The following is a 23,034-nucleotide window of genomic DNA, read 5'->3' as shown; positions in this document are numbered from 1 at the left end:
TGTTGTTTTAGCTAATGCCACTGTTTGCTAGCGTGTAAGGAAGAAAAGTCACCAAGATGCTCTCTTTGGTTCTGACTAGTGAAATTGCGTCAGTTTAAAGCTTTGTTCTATGTTGGATGTCGAGCTCTACATTCAGTAACACCAAGTTAATAAAATGGTGGAAGTCAAATTAAAAAGATGTTGGTTTTGTGCCTGGCCCTCATCACCACCTGAGGGATTCACCATTCACCGTCTGCATAGAGACGATTGCTATGTGAAAACTTAACTATGTGAACATAGTTTTACAAGTTAACACAGTATTTAATTTGCATTACATTTTAACATTTTCTTGAACTAATAACACTTATCCCAACAGAAAATTTTTGAAAAGCTTAAAGTGACTCCACCTTGGAGGTTAAGTTTCAAAATGAAATTTCATGTTTTTGAAAGAGAAGCGTGGTTTGGCCAAGGAAAATAAAACAGTCGACTGCCCACTCCCATTTAGCACCCAGAGAACAAGCCTTTTGCTCGAAAGGGTATTCAAGTTGCTTCAAATTGACTTATTATATGTAACTGCTGCTGCTTAATTTATGATAATATAAGTATCTAGTCAAAAATTCTTCCAAAATCGACAAGCGTCAATTGTTGACCATCTATTGTTTTCGATTCTATAAAAATTCTGCTGAATTGTACTCATTTCTTGCTTAAATGAGCATAATGTATATCTTTCTGCAGGTTTTTGGTAAATAACATAGCTTCCAGCATACCAAACAGCCTGAAAATGTTTTGATGTTACAAGCGAAAATAAGTCAAACTCTTTATAATCATTTTAAGAGTTTTAGCCATAATTTGAATGTAGACGTAGGAATGTTTGCCGTTTCCAATCTGCTGCATCAAATTTGCCTATACAATTTTAAATTCTTTGCAAGAATTAACTGTATATGACAATTCGTTATTACAATAATGGCCAATTTTTCAATAGTAAGATAAACCTCAGTTAGAGCTTATTCCTAGGAATGAAAGTTTATTCTTCTGATAGTCTAACTGACGATTTAAAAACCAGGGCTAAGTATACAAATTTTGAAGGAGTTCCAATTTACCAACATTAATATTTATCTAATCAGAACTTCAAGCAAGAGATCTTAAAATAAATTTCAGGGGTCAGATTCTACAAAAAAAGAAAGGAATGCGATCATTCGTTTTTGAAAAACGAAAGAAAAAAATTAAGAGCTGATTATTCAAATTTTTGGAAATTCACTCAGCACGAGCGTATTGATTTTATCGCACTACTCTAGAAGGTCTCCAACGACCCAAAAATTGTGGATCGTAAACAGAACAATTTTTGACCAGTCAAAGTTGTCAAAACCATTATCAACGCGTGCTGAAACTCTAAACATACAAAATTCTTTTAAGATTTGTCCACCTATAAAAACCCAGGAACAAATCTTAAATATCAATGCAGCTAAAGATAATCTTACGAACTATTAAAAGTTTTGGAAATAAATGTTTGTTTCAAAAAAACCAGTGTTTTTTGCATCATACAATTTAGAAAAAAAAAAAAATGCAGCTTGATCATATTATGCCAGCAACAATTCTTAAAAATTTGACCTTAACTACTTTATGCCTATAAAACGTACATCTACATAATAAATTAAGAAAAAAGAAACAACAATAATTGAATACAATAAACAAAAATTTTATCAACAAATTTGGAATTCCGTGCTGCTGTAGTTTGTGGTGACACCAAAAATTGACTTAACTAAAAAATCTTAATCAATAACATTTAACACTTATGAAATTAATCAATTACGTAGATTTAATCCTTTCGAAAAATTGGTAAAAGTGATACAAAACATTTGAAAAAAAAAAAAAAACTCAAAGTAGTCGTGAATTGTAAAGTAATTTAGAAAATATAAATTTAATTGTTGTAAATGTGAATTTTAATTTTAAAAACGATATTATAAAAAACAAAATTTGAAAACAAATTAAGAAATAAATTATTAATAAATATTAATGTTTAATTTTTTGGAGCTACATGCTAATGTTATTTGAAAATTTTATTTATTTATAATTGTTGTAAAATAAAAAAAAAAACTTAAAACTCTTAAATTGTGCTAGTAGCATTATATTCTTTTATTTTTTCAATTTAATTTAATATTTCTTTCTTTTTCTTTTTAAAATTAGTTTATTACTGTACATATTTTATAGTCCTTTAAACTATATTATTTTAAAATTAATAAACAAAAGAATAATGTAATACTAACTAATAATTTTATTATCTATGTCATACAAATACATATACATAAATATAAATATATATATTAATAATATTAAAAATGTACTTAAAAAAAATGTGTTGTCTAGATTTAAGAAATTGTATGTTAATAAAAATACACTTATATAGTTTTTGTGAAATTTATTTTTATTTAAACACACAGACAAACAAATGCATACCAAATGTTATGAACTTTAGTTTTTGGTCATACTCCATAAATGAAACCGATTTTAAATCTTTACAAAAGTGGAACTACATTATTAGTAAAGGATGGCTGATGAGTTGTGCTACAAAACAGAAGATAATTTATTTCAGGAGTACTTAATCGACTCCATTTTGCTTTTTGTTTCAAGACTATTATTTCCATTTAATATAAAGTATCAGTTAAGGCGGAAAATACATGAATTTAAAATTCGAACTCCATCTTTTTTGTAACGTTATTTGAAAACGTTTTTTCGGAGCGCTTATCAAGTATTTTTTAAAACTTTGAACTCGAAACAGCATTTTGCAACTGAGATTTGCTTGCTCGTTAACTCAATAAGTTCTCAACCGATATTGCTCTATTTAACTACATTTTTCATTGGCGCACAAGTTTCTGCACCTGGTTTTTTCTTCTGTGGTTATTGAAAACAAGAAGCAAGTTTGTAAAAAACGTGCTAACATCTAACAACAATCCTTTTTTATTAATACCACTAATTTAAATAAGACACAATACCTCGAATGAAATTTTAGTTTCGATTGGATTTTCGGTTTTTGTACACAATCTTCATAAATTATTTTAATGAAAAAAAGTAAGTACAAAAACCACAGGATTCCCATCTGCATCCTGTTACGATTGGTATAGTAATTTCCATTTTCGGTTTCACCTCTTGAATCTCCTTAGGTTAAGAAAAACCGGAATCAGACTTAAATGCATAATTTTCTAATACGCTTTGCTTTGTTTGAATCTGCATCCAAACCCACATACCAATGAGTTTTAAAAATTGTCTGCCAAGTGATTACCTAATTTTAAAGCTCACGTAACTACATATGTACCTACTTACGCATTTAAGAGGTTAAAAAATGGAGACAAAAATAAATTTTTCAGATTATTTGGACAGTGAAAAATTTGTATACTGTTTTGTATGTGTAGAAAAAATGTTACTCATACGCCCAGAAACCCGAAAATCTCAATTTGTCACTGAATGATTTGGTTACCGAATTTTTTCTTGATTAGATAGCTAAAACAAATAAAAAATTACTGCAGTTGTTATTTCAAGATAGTGGTCAAACACTGCTGTGTTTTGTGCGAATCTATAGCGTTTTTGTCAACTAAATATGTATGTAGGTATATAAGTTTTCTTTTTTCTAAATTAGCCATTCCATTAAATTTGACATAAATTATCACTTAAATTTTTAAATTGAATCATTTTTATTTTTGCTATTAAGTTGCACAACCTAAAAGCTATTGCTTTACTCTCGACTAGATTAAAGATTACAAACTCCAATTAAATGATCGTAAAAATGCTATAAAAAATCTCAACCCTACTATAAATCAATTATTTAATAAACAAATAAAAATATTGCATTTAAAATGAACTTTTCGTCAGTTCCCAAGATTGTTGATACCCACTGAGCTTATAAAAGCCAAAACATGCGTTTCTTTTTTGTCTGTTCTGAAATAGAATTTTCAGAATGTCAAAAATCAGCTACTTAGTATATTATGCTCAAGCATTATTCGTAGTCCTTGTAATTTCCGGAGCTACAAAGGTATTTGAAAAACTAGTAAAAGAAATAAAAAATCATTTCAAACTTGTTTTGTTTTTAGAAAAACTGGCAGTATGTAATGGAAAAATTCGAATGGGTTAGTACTAACGAATCATTAATTTCTGCCAAACTCCGGCCAATTCGTATCGCCCGTGGTGTATATGGTCTTAATGGGACCATTAATATTGGATTTGAAATTGATAATACTTTTAAGGTACATATCAATAAGTTTCTTCTGTTAACATTATCATTTTCAAATATGTATTTTATTTCGTTTTTTGTTTGTTTAGATACAATTTAAAATTCTTCGCAGCAATTCCGGTACAAGTAAATTCATAGAAACGCCGTTACATATCCCTCAGCTACCATTTTACTACTTTATGACGAAATATTATAAAAAATATGCAATGAACGATATAAAAAATTGTTCGGATTTTCCGCAATTTGAAGGCAATTTTGATACCCCAACAGAAATCCGTAATTATTATTTCAATTTTTGTGTTATGAGTACTGAAAATATGCCAACGCACATGTGGACTGGGTTTTATAAGATTGTCTTGGATTTGGAAGGACCTTTTGTGAGATTTGTTTGTACTGTATCATCAAATGTGTTTAGTGTTTAGATTGTGGATGAAAATTAGTTTAAAATAAAAGAAAAATTTAATTCCCTGAATAGGTGACGGATTTTTTTTGCTTTCTTTTGAAAGTTTTCTGCGGTCTATCCAGGCTCAGGGGTAGTGCGATTTATGCACTAATAATAAAATAATTACACATACACCACAGTGACCCATTAAGTTAAATCGTTAAAATATACAAAATAATACCAGTTGAAATTTTGTCCGTTCAACCCTTGGACACGAGAACCTGATAGCCAACAAGACCTAAAATAAAAATTCGATGCATCCTCTGTTGAACCGAAAAAAATGCATCATTCAATTTCTTTTATTTAATTAAACTTTTTCTTTTAAGAAAAACAACATTTTATCAGGACGGATACTTCAATGGGTTAATTTTTCTTTTTGGTCTTGAATATTTTCCATGTAATAAAAACTGCGTCTTTTTATTTGAAAAGCTGAGTTATGATATTATGTGTCTTACAAACTAAAAGAATTCATTTCAGGTGATCACTTTAATTCAATGTTAATTAAATTTTGACAAACCTATATCTACCATATAACGGCGTCTGAGAAAAAGGATTTTTATCTTTTTCGCATTTTTTGTAGAGCAGCTGTTGAGAACTATGAAACAATTTGAAACAGTTGTTGTTAGCTTAAAATTTTATCTATAAGATAACTTTATGTTTAAATAATTGTACAAATCCAACACACGCATTATGGTTTTATATTACTATTTGTTTTTCTAAAAATTGAAAGTTCAAATTTAATTTTTTATTGACAAACTTTGTTGATTCAGTTGTGTAATTAACAATATTTAATTTCCTTATACGTAAAACAAGAATAATATAGTTGTAGATTTTATTTGTGCCCTAATATAAATTCTGGGTTTAGGGGGAAACTGCCTGATACGGGCTAGACAAAGTGAATAAAATTGTTTCCGTTTCTTAAAAAGAAGATTGCTTAACTTTTTTTTAAAGGCACCTTCAATGTATACATAATTGTTTAATATTTGTGCCCTTAATTATGAAAGTGGACTAAGTCACTCCTAAAAATACAATAAAATCTAGCCAAAGAATAATTTTAAAGGGTAAAGCTTATTTAAAAGCGAAATTGCAGTAAATAAACTTCTTTATTGCTTTATTTCATAAAAGAAAAAAAGTAAATCGTTATAAGAAAATTATTATACAAGTTCTTCTTTAAACAATGTGATAAAAGTTTGAAATTGGTTTTTTATAAAACTTGAAACTGTTAGTTAATTTGCAGCGAAATGGCAAATGGAATAAAAAATGTTTTGATTAATTTATTGTTCCTAATTATTTGGCAATGTTTTGGTAAAACAGGAAGCAACATACTGTTGCAAATTAGGGATTTCTCGAAATTTCACAAGAATTGCATTAAAACGAAAACCGTAAGGATTTGGGATGAACAAGTTACCAAATTCTGAGAGCCCTCAAGTTCCCCAATCAGCATATTTCATTTGATCCATTACTTTTGGGACACCCTGTATATATATAAGAGCCAACTTTTGAAATAAAAAAAAATATTTTTTGTACCGTTAAACGCCCAACAAACATTATCCCTTCTATAAAGCTTTACAGGAGCTACATTAACACCTGTAAAGCTCTATATGAGCAAATTTGTTAGTCGGGCGGTACCTGCCATAAAATGGTTTTTTGCAAGACTAACCCAATTTCAAAGAAAATTTTTATACAAAAGCGTTTAAGTAAAAGTAACATTGAAATTTTAGAAAATTTGAAAAAACACATTTTTGGATTTTTTAAAAAATATTTCAAATTTTTTTTTTGAAAAATCAATTTCTTGAAAACGGGTTTGTGAAAAATTTTTAAATTTCGTTTTTATATGTAAATTAATTATTTCTTCAAAATGGCATATACCAACATTTTTTTGAAAAATGTTAGAAAATATTTATACATAGGTATATAAAAAATTATTTTGATTAGAAAACGGCTATCACGATTTCCCAAAAAATTTTTTCTAATAATTCCTTTTTATACAAGAAATTAAATACTAAATACATTTAAAACGGTGTTTAATGAATTTTAAAAACAGATTTTTTTTTTTTTAATTTCTTTTTTAAAATAACAAATTTGAAATTTTCCCTAATTTTCTTGAATAAAAAGCTTTAACATTCTAGTTACTTTAAGCCTAAGAAAAAGTACGTGCGACCACAGTCGAGCATTTTATTTTTTGAAAATACTGAATGTTTTTTTAATTCCAAAACAAAGAAAACAATATAAATAAAAAAACCATAAATATTTTTTCAAACATACCAAACAACTCCATGTTCTCGAAAAACTGACTAAGTTACCCAAACATACTCTACTCATTTTGAAAAGAAAAAACTAAATTTTTTATCTAACATCCAAATTCTTGTGAAAAGACGTTAGCAACTATGTATGTTTATCAATAAAATTGTACACTTGCTTAAACATTTGTTTAAATGTGTGCTATTAAAAATTGTACAAATAACTAATAACTAAATCAAACAAACTAGGCTGGTAAGATGGTATATAAAAGACCTCTTAGTCTAATGATTTTCAGATAAACCGTGCTTCGCAAAATGAATACCTTGCTAGTTTTGGGTCTTTTTGCCTTGATTGGGGCAGCTTCTGCAGCTGACAGAATCACAACGGTATAGTGTTATAATTAATTTGGTAACTTATTTCTAATTTAATTTTTTTTTCTAATATATAGGAAAAAATAGCCAAGGAACAAGGTTATTCATTTGAAAATTATACCATTCAAACCGAAGATGGTTATCTCTTAGGAGTAGAAAGAATTCCCTGCTCCAAATCGAATGATGGAAAAGCATGTCCAATTGTTGTTCTAGCGCATGGTTTGTCTGGTTCATCTGTTGACTTTGTCATACTCCGTAATGAATCCTTGGGTTTAAATCTCTCCGATCTTGGTTTCGATGTATGGTTCCTCAACTTCCGTGGTAACTTTAACTCTCGCAAACATGTCAAACTTAACCCGGATGTCCTTGTTGGAAAATTCTGGGACTTTTCATTCCCCGAATTGGGTACCAAAGATCTTCCAGCCGTAATTGATTTCATTCGCAATGAAACTGGACAAGATGAAATCCAATTCATTGGCAACTCTCAAGCAGCAGCAGCTTTATTTGTCTTGTGTATTGAAAAAGAAGAATATCAAAAATACATTAAGTCTGCACATTTGATGTCACCGGTAGTATATGTTAACAAATTAGACAGTGTAACCCTTAAAGTTGGAAGTAAGGCTATAGCGCTAATACAGCCATTACCATCTCTTGCTGCAAATACTGAATTTAGACCAAATGGAACGATCACAAAATTAGTTGGTAATGCATTTTGTAATGATGAACCTCGTATATTGTGTTCGGATATACTTTTCGTATTAGCTGGATTTAATAATATCACCGTAGAACCTGTAAGTATATGGAGTTCCGCTGCTCAGTAAGAATAATCCTAATTTTTCTTTACATTTTAGTCTATTTTAGGCGATGTACTTGGCACAACTCCGGCTGGTCTTTCAACCAAGTGTTTGTTGCACTATTTCCAATTACATGATAGCAAAAAATTCTGCCAATACGATTATGGTTTGGTAGGAAACTTAAGAAGATACAATAGCAGAAATCCACCAGAATATGATCTTAGCAAGATCAATATACCTGTGTTTTTGTATTCCCCCGAATTCGGTAAAATTATTCATACAGAGGATGATGAGAGAATGGCTAAAGAACTTCCAAATGTGAAACGAGTATATAACATGAAGAACAACTCTACACTCCTGTCTCCAATATATTCACCATTTGCCAAAAGCGATCTGTATGATATTCTTTTGGAAGATGTTACGTCAGTTGAGTGAAAAAGGAAAGCACATTTATTTTTTGATTTTCAAAATGAAATAAATGTTAAATTCATTGCTAAATCTCTCAAAACAAATAAAGCATTAAAAAAATAATAGTTTTTACTTTTTTCACTTTCAACTCTAAACCATTGTTGCCCATTTTGACGTGATAAAGACTTATAAATCGATGAACCATGGCAGCATCCATGAAAAATTGACGCCATTTTCTCCCGTTCCACTTGAAATTTTTAGCAGCTCGGCTAAAAATTAACTATTGGAGATACAAAAATTTTCTATAGCTTATTTGAATTATAATGATAAAAAGGTACATAAATACTAATGACGAATTTTGAAAAATTCAATCATTAAATAGGGTAAATAGGGGTAAAACTAAATTGCACAAAAGTGGCTATTTTTTAAACGCAAAGTTGTAGAAAGTTGATTTTTTTGGCATTGAAAAAATTCTAAAAAAATTCAAAACCAAGTTATAAATGCTTTTTTGAAAAACATGTGGTAGACATTATAGGTAGGAGAAATTTTGTTTGCCAATTTGAAAAATGAAATTCAAAAGATAATACAAAAAAAAAATCATGGGTAAAACTCAGATTTTTTTTAAGTCGCGTTTTGAAAAATAAATTTTTCAAAAACACCTACTATTTTAGGGGTACTTTTGGGTGGTTTTTTTATTTTAAGCAATTTTTGGAGAGTTCAAAAAATCTCAAATTTATAAGACATATAGTTCATGGCCACGGGCATGCATGTGGAAAAATCAGTGTTCTAAAATGATTTTTGGTCGAAAACCAGTTTTTTTTAACCGTTTTTAACGGTTTTTTATTTTTATCTTTTTTTCTTTAACAAATAAATTAATGGAATTAATACTATAGATACATATAATAGGCAGAACTTTATTTGTGCAAAATTTTAATAAGTTTCGTAAACACAATTTTGAGATAACGGTAAAATAAAGTTGTATTTTTTAGCACATTCTGTCTTGTGATCTAGCGCACATAAAAACTTGATTTAACTTTATTGATAATGCTGATAATATTAACTTTCATTTGATATACTTTACTTTATTTTTTTTTGTAGATATCGTAGAACTATGGTTTAAGCGTCATATAATAAGTGAAATAATAAGCTTTCGATGATTTAAAATTTATTTTAGGTTATCATTTAAAAAAATGGACTTTAAGGTAATTGAAGAAAAAGAAGATTGATTTTCTTGCTTTTTTGATGAAAATTGATTGGCTTCAAAAAATTCTAGCTATTTTTATATTTTACTATAAGATTTAGGTACATATTTTTTTTACAAGAAAGTTGACAAATAAATAATTTTTAGATCATTTTTTGTTTTAACGAAAGCACACAACCTGTTTTCTTATGAATGAAGTTATCACTTAAAATTATGGTCCGTAAACCGACTTTACAGACAACCACAGTAAATTATATAGTTTAAAAAAATTAAAAAAACACATTTATTTCCCACTAAAAACTAAATTGACTTACATATGTACCTATATCCAATGGATAAATCAAAAAACCTAGAGCGCTCTGTTCAAACTATACTATATACTATAAAGTATAAGAAAATCAACCGTACAACTTTTTTTTGATTCACTGTATATAATTCTACCATTTGTTTTTTTTTAAGAATTGAAAGTTTAAATTTTTTTTTTTTTTGTTGACAAAAATATGTTGATTCAGTTGTGTAATTAGCCTTATTTAGTTTTTATTTACATAAAGCAAGAAGAATAATCTTGTTAAATATTTTATGGATGTCCTCATATAAATTCGGGGTTTAGGGGAAAACTGGCGAATATACAGATCATTTTTTATTTCTCGAAAATTTAACAGACTTTGTCTGTCTAAGGGCAATTCCATGGTTACTCAAGTTACATTCACAAAAATTTCCGATACATAAATAATTTTTTTTTGTTAATTTTAATATAAATTGATACGAATTAACTATCCATGAACGGAGCATAACCATTACTTTCATAATTAACAAAAAAATGTTTCTTTAATTTTAGTATTTGCTTGGGATAAATAAAAGTATGATGGTAACTCACGTTACAAAAATCGGACACGAGATTTAAGAGTCCCACAGTATGAAGTTTTTCTGCGAAATTAAGAATCTTAATTTGTTTTAAATGAAGATTCCATACATAAAAAATTACAAACTTTTAATATTAGTGACAAAACCAAACATTTATTCGATATTTCGAGGAAAAATTTTAAAATGTTTAGGTAACTCACGCTACATTATTTTGGTAACTCATGTTACCTGCGATTTGTGGTTCCAAAAGTAAAGAAAAGATGCATTTTCACTCAAGTTTTTTTTAAATCGAATATTGTGTAACGAAGCTTGCTTAAATGTTAATTTATTTTAGCAATCACGAGGGCATATTGCCATGGTCACTATTAGATTCATCCAATTTTCTGTGGGCTTGTTTTTCCGTCATTTTCATGTGAAATTCAGCTTATGCTTTAAAAATGCTTTAAGATTATTTATTCTCCTTGAATTTAATTTCTATCCATAAGGGAATACAACAAAGAATCTTTTCTTGCAACTTGCATAAAGTGTTACCGTTTGTAAATAGTAATTTGCTATTACAAAAAGTAAAAAAAACTGCATAATTTGTTCAAAATTCGTGTCCACTTTTTCATGGAATTACCCATAAGATTTGAATCAAAAGTTTGCTTGACTATTGTTTAAGATACTTTCAATGAATTTTTTTTTTTTTCATTTTCTGAAAATAATGAATAATTCTTTTGATTCACAAAAAGATTGTTTTTGTAAAAAAAAAAAAATATTTTCAAATTAAGAAAAAAAACCAATTTTTCAAAATAAAAATCTTAGTTTCCGTGCAGTTACTATTGCAACCCGATTATACCCTATCTAACATCCAAAATCTTGAAAGAAGACGTTAGCAACTATGTCTTTTAATTATAATTTAATTGTTCACTTGATTAAATATTTATATTTAAATGTCTCTTTCTTAAAATTATACAAATTTGAAGAATTACTTACTTAATTAAACATCTTCAAAATCAAGGTGTTACCTACATGTATAAAAGACTTCTCAGTCTAATGATTGCCAGACAAACCGCACTTTGCAAAATGAACGCTTGTCTAGTTTTGGGTCTATTTGCCTTGATTGGGACAGGTTTTGCAGCTGACAGAATCACAACGGTATGCTGATATAATTAATTTAATAACTTATTTCTAATTTAATTTATTTTCTCCTTTAGGAAAAGATAGCCAAGGAACTAGATTATCCCTATGAACATTATACCGTTCAAACAGAAGATGGTTATCTCTTAGGAATTGACAGAATTCCCTGCTCCCAATCGAATGACGAAAAACCATGCCCAATTGCTTTACTGGCGCATGGTATTTCTGGTTCTTCTATTGATTTTTTGTTGCTTCGAAATGAATCCTTGGGTTTTCTTCTTGCTAACGCTGGTTACGATGTTTGGGCTATCAACTTCCGTGGTAACGTAAACTCCCGCAAACATGTCAACCTCAATCCAGATGCCCTTATTGGAGATTTTTGGGATTTCACATTTCACGAAATGGGTACCAAAGATCTTCCAGCAACAATTGATTTCATTCGTAATAAAACTGGACAAGATGAGTTTCGTTTCTTTGGCAACTCAGAAGGAGCAACAGCTTTCTTTGTGATGTGTTCTTTGAAAGAAGAGTATCAAAAATATATAAAGTCGGCCCATTTGATGACACCGGTAGCATATCTTGAAGATTTGAGCAGTGTTTACCTTGAAGTTGCAAGTAAGGCTATAAAACTTTTAAACCCATTGGCAACTGTTACTGGAAATATGGAATTTAGACCAAATGGAACGATCACAAAATTAGCTGGTGCTGCATTTTGTAATGACGAACCTCGTATATTGTGTTCGGATATACTTTTTGTATTGGCTGGATTTAATAATGTTACCGTAGAACCTGTAAGAATAAGGAGTTCCATTTTTACTGTTAACATAATTATGATCCTTATCTTTCTTTTCATTTTAGTCTATTTTATCTGAAGTACTTGATACAACTCCTGCTGGAGTTTCAGTAAAGTGTTTATTGCATTATTTCCAAATACATGACAGCAATATATTCCGCCAATACGATTATGGTTTACTAGAAAATTTAAGAAGATACAATAGCAGAAATCCCCCAATTTATTCACTAAACGTGATTAATATTCCTGTGGGTTTGTATTACCCTGAAAATGGTAAATTGATTCATACAAAAGATGTTGTTAGAATTGAGGACCAACTTCCAAATGTGATACGAGTGTATGAAATTAAAAATAACGCTACATATTTATCACCGATATATTCTAAAAGAGCCAAAGAAGATCTTTATGATTTGATTCTGAAAGATGTTGCTTCAATTAAATAAAAAAAGCAATATAATTTTGAAGTAATATTTATTTTGGCGCGTTATACATGAGTAAAATTAATATATATGTATTAGCGGCCATTTTGAAACTTTAATAAAGTGTGTTTTTGTTATGTCAAAAGCACTTATATAATTTTAATATAAGCCAAAAATAAAATTTTGAAAAAAATTAATTTTTTGATTTAAAACAAAAATTCAAAAATTTTTTTTCTGAAAAATTGAATTTTTAAAAACTGGACATTGATTTTTTTCGAAATTTTGGTTTTTGATGTTGATTGGTAATTTCTTCAAAATGGCATCCAAATTTTATTTAAAAATGATTTATAAAAAATTAATTTTTTTTTAAAACAGCTGTAACGATTAAAAATTTTTTTTTTCTAAAAATGCTTCTAATTAAATAAATGAAATTGCATATATCCTATGGAGCTCCTTTAAAAAAGTAATTTTAAGTTTTTTTTTTTCAAATAAAATTTCTAATTTTTTATATAAATACTACTTGAGCAAGTTCGTACAAACGAAAGGCCTCACGACGCACTCCATGGTGTTAAAAAGCATCTTGAAGCCATTTTACCATACTATGATAAATGGGGGATTAATTTGAATACCTCAAAATGCGAAATGATATGCTTTAGAAATGCATCTACAAAAGGCCACCATCTAGCCGTAAGGGAGAGCAAACAGCTTAAGCTCAATGTTAGAGGTAATATTATCCCTTTGAAAAAAACAATAAAATACCTTGGAATTTCACTACACGAAAGATGGAAACTAAATCCACATGTAAGACAGGCTTTAACCAAATCGAAAGCCGCTGGCGCTAAGCTAAAGTCGCTCCTTAACTCTCGTGAAGTCGAAATGAAAACTAAATTACTTATCTATAAAGCTTTGATTAGACCCGTAATTTCTTATGGATTTGCTATTTGGTTCCAAATCTCTCCAACTGTCGCTCACGAAATGCAAAGATTTGAAAGAACCATTCTGAGGAAATGCACTCAAAAATTTAGAAGACCATCTGGGAAATGGTACACAAACAAGGCACTGTATGAAATCGCTAAAATTCAACCAATTCTATATTATCTTACAAATCTCGCCAAACGTAGATTTTCCAGCTTAAGACAACACCCTAACCCCACAATACATATAAGATTCTCTCTGATAATACCAGAAATTCAATCTCAGACAATTATTACATGTCACCAATCAACATCCTTAATGAAGGGTCCACCCCCCACTTCGTGATGGATGAAGACCATCACTTTCTTTCAAATTTTTACAAATCAAACAATACCAACTCATACAGAGGGTAACTACTTACCTCTCTTGAGGCTCAACTAATTCCAGAATAACGTTTTCTTTTCATTCTTAATCCATTCTGTTCTTATTTTCTTCTCAATACCCAATTTTCAAACTATAATTAATTAAATAATTCATTGAAATACAAAACTGAAAAAAAAAACAAAAAAAAAATAAAATAAAAATTAATAAAACAAAAAAAAAAAAAAAATAAATAAATAAAAACAAAAAAAAAAACAATTAACATAAACATAAATTTATATAGATGTACATATGTAAAAATTAAAACATAATTCATTAAAATAAACCTCATCTACCAAGTTTACAAAATCAAAAACAAAAATGTATAAATGTATCATAATGAATTATTAACCAAATTTTAATTTTAAGAAAACAAAATACTCAAATTGCCAATTTTGTAATTCTCTTTCCTTTTCCTAGTTATAGTTCATCTTAAAAATAAAATTAAAAACAATAATCTTCCATATAAACCTAAAAATCAATTTATCTTTAAGTTTTGGTTTTCTTAAATTCTTTAAATTCTGTTTTGTACTAGTAATAATAATAGAGTAAAACTCTAACATTCATTAAACATGAATTTTGTATAATCCTTATATTAGCTAATAAGTCTTTTAATATACATTACTTTAATAATGTTAATACATTAAATTAGTCATACTTTGTAAAGTGAAATGAAAAAAAAAAAAAAAAAAATCTTGTGTGCAAATACACGTGGTAGAAGTGAAACCTTAAAAAATCATTTTTAATATAGAAAAAATCTATACCTATTTTTATTCTATCACCTTCAAATTTATGATTTTTATATGACGACCTATATAAATTTTATATCATCTGAAAGCTTGTTGTCTTAGCTCAAAATATATATATCGATCAGGTCTATGAGACATCTACAAAAAGAGCTAGAATTTTTTGAACTCGATCAATTTCCATCACAAAAAAGCGAAAAAACACGTATTTTTATTTTCTCACGCTATTAAATGCATTTTTTACCTAACAACCTATACAAATTTTTACACCATCTGAAAGCTTATTGTCTTAGCTCAAAATATATATATGAGACACTTACAAAAAGAGCTAGAATTTTTAAAACTCGATGAAATTTCATCCAAAAAGCAAAAAAAACATTTATTTTTATGTTCTCATGCTATTAAATCAATTTTTTTGTTTGACAACCTATAAAAAATTTTATACCATGTGAAAGCTTATTGTTTCACCTTGTATAATGATGTATAAATCTTATTTCAAAGATGTCTACAAGAGAAGTTAGAATTTTTTAAAGTCAACCATGTCGAATTTCCAGACTGAGATTACGGTACTTCCTACACTGGTAGCTGGTCATCGCCAACAGATCTCCACAGGTGTTTTGAGGTATTTTTTATTTTTTTTTTCAATTAAGATTGTGTTACTTGTAGAACACGTAACGTTATGAGTGATATATCAAATAAAAGGTTATGTTATCAGCATGCGTATTAAAGTTAAATCAAATTTGTATGTGCACTAGATCAAACGATATAACGTGTGTTTGAAAAGAACATCTTTTTACCGTTATCTCCGAATTTTGAATATGAAATTAATTGAAATTTTGTACAATTATAATTTATTTAATTACCTATCTACAGTACAAATTTCAATAATCTATCTATTAAAACAAAAAAGTTATAACAAGTTGAAGTCGTGTCGCGTTTTCGTTTCATCTTGTTTCAAATCACTACGATACTAAAGAAGTTTTCACTTCAAAAAAAAAATTTTTTTGTTATCATTATCAAGTTAATAAAAATTAACTTTAAAACTGCCCAATTTGTTACCACTTTGGTATCACTGTTGAGCAGTTCTCTTCACTTTTGCCATTTTGTTCCCCTGTTAGTTTAGTTTTAAGTCACATATATTATTAGCTGTCATGTTCATATTGAGCAAACATGTAATACTAGAAGTATCAAAAAGTTTCACTATTTTCTGTTTTCCTCTTAAGTAACTTAAATGTATATCGTTGTTGCCTGACCAATTCTAAGTCGGCTATAATTATCTTTATTTATGTAAAAAACAATATTAATGTAAATCTGAAGTCTCAATAAAAATACATACATACATACATACAAGTTCGTACAACCCAGTCGTTCAATTTATTTTATTTCCAAATAGGTAATTAAATACAGTTTGTAAACGTATTTGATTTCATTTTTTAAGTTGTGTTTCTTTTTTACTCAAAGCGTTATATTTTGAATTGTGTGTTTTTTTATTTTAGAAATAATTTTATTCATAATGGAATTTTTTTTTTAAATTAAATAAATAGATAACTTACTTTTTTTTAAAAGCTTCATTGTTTGAAAAACAATTTAAACACTAAAAATATTTGATATTAAAGTACAAGAAAACCGCAGATAAGGAAAATCTTTACAAATTACAATGTACAGCTTTAACTATTACACTGGTTTACAAGGGTTTTGTTGCCGAAACAAAAATATACTTTTCTGAAGGTTTTCGGTGTCTTGAACTCGAATCCGAAGTTAAAAAAAATTAATCAGCTCCCGTTTTTGAAATATTACTGTTAGAAGATGCAAAAAAACGTTTTTTGGGGTACTTCGGACCTTATTCTTTTATATAAGGAAAATTGTTTGAACATATTTAGTAACGGTTTCTATAAGAACTGTTTTCCATACTTCAATGCCTGTTTAAATCTTTCTGATGTCTTTTTTATTGCCCGAGATATCTTTAATGGGAAAAAATATTTCTTTTTCCCAAATTTTTGACCGTTTTCGAGCCCTTTTGACCGTTTTTTATTTATATCTTTTTGACAGATATATTAATCAAATTAACAGCAAATATAAATAAAAGCAACGACTATATTTGTGCAAAATTTCAATCATTTTCATGGTCACATTTTTGAGATAACGGTAAAAAGATGGTCTTTTTTTGAGCCGTAATATCTTTTTACATAGAGCATTTATAAATTTGATTTATTTTTATTTTGAAGAAAGATAATATAACCTTTCATTTCATATATCACACATAACAGTTCATGCTCTACAAGCTAGACAATCTTGAACAATGTCCTTCCGTAAAAAAATTGTCACCTTAAAAAGAGCGGATTGGTACCTAAAAGAGACGAAAAAAATAGTTTGCGGCGGTTTTCGGCACTTAATTTTAGCATCAAATTAAAGGTAATGATTCAAACTACGAAATATGAAAAATTCACGATGGCACTCTTCGGCACTTTTTTTTAATCGTCCAAGAAGTAAAAAACAAACATCTGAAAACTATCAAAAAATGCCTTACAACATTCAGTTAATAGAAATAGAATCCGACTTTTTTTTTTTACAAAAAACAAATTGAATTTAAAAATACATACCACTAGCATTTTCTGAAATTTTTTTTTTCAACTCAATTACTCACTTTTATGATAAACTATCACTTTGTAAACACTTGTTAACTTTCGGACGTTAAAATAGAGAGTGAGCAAATCATGAATGATTACATTGAGATACTTCCCATGAATAAAATAACGGAATCAAAAATTATTTTTGTTGTTTTTTGTTGTTTAAGAATATTTACTTTCGGCCTGCATATTTTCAGTATGATTTTTAAAAATTTATAATACGAGTAATTGACAAACAAAATGGTTTGGCTGCTATCAAAGATCTTTGGAACTGATATAAAATTTATTTTTATATGCAAATGTTTAACCTAGTTGATTAAAAATAATTGATGGGTTTAGTGTGTGGACACTTGTTTTTAAAGATTTTTAACGAGCTTAATAGGAGTTTGTAATCTTTAACCTAGAACGAAGCAATACACTCCATTACCAAGAATTGACGTTATGTTGTACTGCCTCAATTGTTACAGCTTAGAGGTTAGGTTAGGTTAAAGTGGCTGTCGGGTAAAGACCCGACTCATTTAGACCCTTCTTATGGGTCTATTATTTTTTCTAAAAGATAGTTGAAATAGATCAAACACACAGTACACATAATAAGGTAATATATTCCGAACGTTGTCAAAATTTGTTTGTCAAAAATGAGCACCAGTGGCGTAGATAGGGGGGGGATCAGGGGGATATATCCCCCCCCCATTGGGATCGATAATTGTGCAGTATAAACAGTCATGAATAAATAAGTTGAAGAAGCGCACTTTGAAAAAAAACGCTATGGATTTCGAGTTCTTGATTAGCTTAAAGGTTATAAATATGGTTTACCAACTTTCGTTGCCATTAAGTCGGTGTTTCAAAGAGTGAATTTAGACTTGGTCCAAGCAATGGAGCTCGCTAAAGATTTAAGGGATCAACTTAAAATTAAACGGGCAGAAGACGACTCATTTTCGAAAGTTTTTTGTATATGGGAAAAATTAGCTGAAATCCTTGACATAGGCGTTAAACATAAGAGAATAGTGAAGCGACAAAAGAATCGTTCGAAATCTTCGGTTCAAAGTACAGTAAAGAATATTTTCGTGTTACTGTTTTCAATCTTTTTCTCGATTTCTATGTAATGGGCCTTGGAGAAAAATGTACAAACCATGAAAACACACTAGAAGGGTTTCCGGTTCTTTCTAAGGATTCGTCGTCTGAAATAGACAAAGCAGCTAAAAAATTTAATGAAACTGTTGAGTTTTACCAAAAACTAGACCACATAAAATAGAACAAAAACAATAAGATTTCCTTATAGTTTTCATCCAAGAAGGAAATATTATTTAAACAATCGAGATTTCCTAATTGTTTTACCGACTTCCAAAAAGGAGGAGTTATTCAATTCGTCTGTACTTTTTTTTTTGTGTTTGTCACCTCATAACTTTGGACCGAGTAAACCAATTTTGATAATTCTTTTTGTAGGTATTGAAAAGCTGGTGCCTGTTCAGTACTATTAGAAAAACCATAAAACCCAGTTTTGATCCATGGAAGTCGGTTTTGTTTTTTTAATAAAAAAAATACGATCATGTACGGGATCACCTATTCCAACTTACTATAGAAATATTGGTCACAATTTTTGTTCTAGTGCCAAGTTGGAAAAAATATGAAATTTTTACAAAAAATTTTGAAAGATTTTGTACATGAAAATAATAAGAAATCTCTATGGAAAAACCTTATTAATTGTTGATATTAATAAGGTTTCTTCATAAAACAGTTCAATAAGGAAATCTGTTGGTATTTATGTGGTCCTGGTCATATTTTTCTCTGTGTGAAGAATTAAAAACTCAGAAAAGATATTTGATCAGAAGGAAAAATACTTCCTCTATGAACTCATTGAAAGCGCTCGAAAGCTGCACCGAAAAAAGTTGTCCTGGTATTTATATTTTATTAAAGATATTAGCTACACTGCTGGTTTCTACGTCAACTACCGGAAGAACTTTCTCCAATTTAAAGAGAATAAAAACAATACAAAGAAGCATTATTAAAACTTAAAAAAAATTTGCGAACTAGATCTATCCCCCCCCTTAGCAAAAAGCTATCTACGCCACTGATGAGCACCAATCTGTCAGGTCGGCCTTTAATTTTTATATTTCAATCGCAGTAAACAGGAAATTTGTTTTTTTTTTAATTTATAAAATGTCATTTAAAAATATTATCAATTGAAAAATAACAAATTTTCTTCGTGTTTCATCGCGGAAAATGATAAATAATTGTTTAAAAATTAGTGGTGTGCGTAGTTTATCGGTTTTTGTGCGTTTTTCATCGGTATTTTAAACAATTAAGAATTCAGTAGCTGACATTGGTCGCCAAAGTGTCATGTTTTGACAATCTGGCGACCAATGTCAGTTCGGAATATATTACCTTTTTATGTGTACTGTGGATCAAACATAAAAATGCATTTCTTTTAAAATTAGTTTTTTAGACTTTATAGCGAAAATAGTGATGAATAGAGCTCAAAAATAAGACGTGATGGAATAAATCTGTAAACTGTTTTGAATTGAGCACACTCAAGTTAATTAAAATCACCTCACAAAATTCTTGCTCCCTAGTTTTTTTTGTTTTTGCCGACCAGTGTAAACAAAATTACACATACACCACAGTGAACCTCGAAGTCAATTACAGACTGTAAGCCATGTTTTACAATTGGAGCTCTTAGATTCCGAAAGAGTTAAGGAGATAAATCTCTGTGTACTTGAACCGATATTGGTGTGACAAAAAAGAAGCAAATGGAATTTTAAATCTTTGTTGCTGTCATATTGTTGAGAATATAAATCTAAACGGAGAAAATACTAATTAAAGGCGCCTCAAAGTATATCATACTTTCTCAGAGGGTTCAAATACCCTAAATTTTGATGATTCTTCAAGTATACCTAGTAGGCGTTTTTCTTGATGACGCATGGGTGCGGTACTATATTCTATATACTATGTCTGGATAATTCTTTTAATGAATCCAAGATAGTAAGCTTAACAAAGATTTTTTTCCTTTCTTGTCTGAAATCAGCATAATTAATTAGAATTGTACAATAACATTTTTTTTAAATATTCTATTAAACTTGGACGACTTAACTTACTTGATCGTGAATCTGGATGATGCGTATTAAATTTAAAAGTAGTGAAAAGCGACAAAAAAAAGTCAGAGATTTGGCCTAATAATGATCGAATATGATGTTCAGTTAAAAAATGGTTTTATTTTCTCTACATAATCTTCTTGTCCGGCTTTATTCAATTGTAGAATTCCTTGCCGGAAGTAAGAGTCTTGCAAAATATTTATTTACGACCCTTTCCACTTCTTCATTGGACCCGAATCGCTTCTGAGATACAATTTTGTTTATGTTCGGGAATAGATTAAGGTCTAATGAATGCCAAATCTGGAAAAGAGGGGGAAATTTCGAGTTTTCCCATATCCAAATAACTTTTGTGAAAAGATGTTTTTTCTTCTTCTTCCTCTTGAAAGCATGATGATAAGCTTCAGAAAATTTTCAATTAAAATGAAGCAATTAGAAGATAAAGGTGCAAAGTGACATTTTCCAAAAAATTATTTAGTCAGCGTTTAAAGCCTTTTTCACCCATAAAGATTTTAGAAGTGGTCTAGAAGTTGTTTATCTTTGCATCATCGAAGCGCACATGTAGACCACAGTACACATAATAAGGTAATATATTCCAAACGTTGTCAAAATTTGTTTGTCAAAAATGGGCACCAATCTGTCAGGTCGGCCTTTAATTTTTATATTTCACTCGCAGTAAACAGGAAATTTGTTTTTGTTTTAATTTATAAAATGTCATTTAAAAATATTATAAATTGAAAATAACAAATTTTCTTCGTGTTTCATCGCGGAAAATGGTAAATAATTGTTTAAAAATTAGTGGTGTGCGTGGTTTATCGGTTTTTTTGTGCGTTTTTCGTCGGTATTTTAAACAATTAAGAATTCGGTAGCTGACATTGGTCGCCAAAGTGTCATGTTTTGACAATCTGGCGACCAATGTCAGTTCGGAATATATTACCTTTTTATGTGTACTGTGTATTGAAATATTGTTTTTTAGGTAAAATGCGAAGCAGTTGACACTTAGATAGGGACTGTTCGCAGTCCTTTCTTAATGTAAATCAAAGGTCTTTACCAATTTTAAGCCTGGTGTGAATTTGGTGAAGGGAGACCATCTATTTTCACTGGATTATTTATATGGAAATTATCTTAGTAAAAATCTCATTTAATTATCCACCACCAAAAATATTGTCAATTTTATTTTCTAATCCCCGTTACCTAGTTTCCAATAAAAAAATTACATGCAACTACACTGAATTATTATTATTAATTCAATTCAACTCATTTGTCAGTTTCCACATGAGCATACAAATCGTATTGCACTAAATCAGCTTCTTCCAAATGTGATAAATGCACCTGAATAAGGTAGTAACCCTTATTTAAGAATTTCTTAAAAACACCTGCATCGAAAGAACAGTCATTAAAAGTGTATTTGGCTTCTTTTAATGGACATGTGTCAAAGTGGGGTGCTGTAGAACAATCCTTAATGCTGTCGTAGAATAACTTTTTGTATTCATTTTTCAGAACTGTACATACTCCCTTTGTACCTTTAGTTGGATAGTTTATCAAAGGTTTAAATCCTTCATCGGCTGTATTGGCTTTGAAGACTTTTAAAGCTAACTGCAAATATATTCGAACACTATTAAAGGTTTAAAAAATCTAAATTTATAAATCACCGTCCAATCGTCATTGAATTCTTTAAAATGTTCAACTTCTCCTCGGAATACAAAATTAGTTGGCCCAGTTTTTTCAACTTTGATTTCGGTTGCAGCTAGGATCTCTTTTCCTTTGATCAATTCCAATTTATCAACAAACATTTCATATTTATCCTTGAATTATCAAAAACACTCATATAAATATTTTCTTTAATTTTGCACTTTAAGCTGTTCACTTACATCATCTGCTCGAGCTAAATTCAAAATCACAATTAATAAAATGCCACATTTCAGTGTAAATGACATTTTAATGTTTTTTTTTTTTGCAATCTTTTTGAAATTGTATTAACTTTAAATCGGCTTTGTTCGTTCCAATGCAATTAGATATAAAATTGTTTTAAGTCTCTATTTTATAGTCTAGTTACGATTGCATGTTGGAATTATATCAATTTTATTAATCATTTTGGTAAAAAATATAATTGAGAAGAAAACATGGAACAGTGTTGCAAGTATAATTGTTGAAAATAAGCAAAAATATTTAAAGAAACAATATCTTTATTCCATCTACAAGTCATTAATGTAACGACTATGAAGTCGACTACCTTGATTTATTACAAAATGTAAATTTTCTCAAATTTTTATTTTTAGTTTTTAATATTTAACGTTACCTATACACTTTTGAATTCACTTGTGCATATAATTTGTAAAAAATAAATCGAACTTGAATAATTAGCTATGTCATTAATACATAAAACG

The 23,034-nt window shown here is 29.0% G+C and overlaps 4 protein-coding genes across 4 annotated transcripts; 3 read left to right on the top strand and 1 right to left on the bottom strand.

Annotated features, from left to right (window-relative positions):
• The first annotated feature begins 3,646 nt into the window (after positions 1 to 3,646).
• On the top strand, positions 3,647 to 4,665 carry LOC129916681 (uncharacterized). The gene is made up of 3 exons (XM_055996776.1): positions 3,647 to 4,003; positions 4,062 to 4,214; positions 4,291 to 4,665. The coding sequence occupies exons 1-3, from the start codon at positions 3,929 to 3,931 to the stop codon at positions 4,621 to 4,623; spliced, it is 561 nt and encodes a 186-aa protein (XP_055852751.1). The 5' UTR covers positions 3,647 to 3,928; the 3' UTR covers positions 4,624 to 4,665.
• A 2,533-nt stretch (positions 4,666 to 7,198) lies between these two features.
• LOC129913484 (gastric triacylglycerol lipase-like) lies at positions 7,199 to 8,484 on the top strand. The gene is made up of 3 exons (XM_055992183.1): positions 7,199 to 7,270; positions 7,333 to 8,046; positions 8,107 to 8,484. Exons 1-3 carry the CDS (start codon positions 7,199 to 7,201, stop codon positions 8,482 to 8,484), a joined length of 1,164 nt encoding a protein of 387 aa, XP_055848158.1.
• LOC129916511 (lipase 3-like) lies at positions 7,338 to 12,923 on the top strand. Its single transcript, XM_055996510.1, has 5 exons — positions 7,338 to 8,046; positions 8,107 to 8,791; positions 11,523 to 11,659; positions 11,719 to 12,432; positions 12,500 to 12,923. Exons 3-5 carry the CDS (start codon positions 11,534 to 11,536, stop codon positions 12,875 to 12,877), a joined length of 1,218 nt encoding a protein of 405 aa, XP_055852485.1. The 5' UTR covers positions 7,338 to 8,046; positions 8,107 to 8,791; positions 11,523 to 11,533; the 3' UTR covers positions 12,878 to 12,923.
• An 8,879-nt stretch (positions 12,924 to 21,802) lies between these two features.
• On the bottom strand, positions 21,803 to 22,673 carry LOC129916473 (uncharacterized). The gene is made up of 3 exons (XM_055996450.1): positions 22,519 to 22,673; positions 22,300 to 22,452; positions 21,803 to 22,243 (listed from the first exon to the last, which is right to left on the bottom strand). The coding sequence occupies exons 1-3, from the start codon at positions 22,582 to 22,584 to the stop codon at positions 21,905 to 21,907; spliced, it is 558 nt and encodes a 185-aa protein (XP_055852425.1). The 5' UTR covers positions 22,585 to 22,673; the 3' UTR covers positions 21,803 to 21,904.
• Positions 22,674 to 23,034: the final 361 nt, after the last annotated feature.

The sequence above is a fragment of the Episyrphus balteatus genome, chromosome 3 (genome assembly GCF_945859705.1).
Source record: "Episyrphus balteatus chromosome 3, idEpiBalt1.1, whole genome shotgun sequence".
Lineage (NCBI taxonomy): Eukaryota > Metazoa > Arthropoda > Insecta > Diptera > Syrphidae > Episyrphus > Episyrphus balteatus.
Note: the sequence above shows the minus strand (reverse complement) of the source record. Positions and strands in the feature narration are given on the sequence as shown.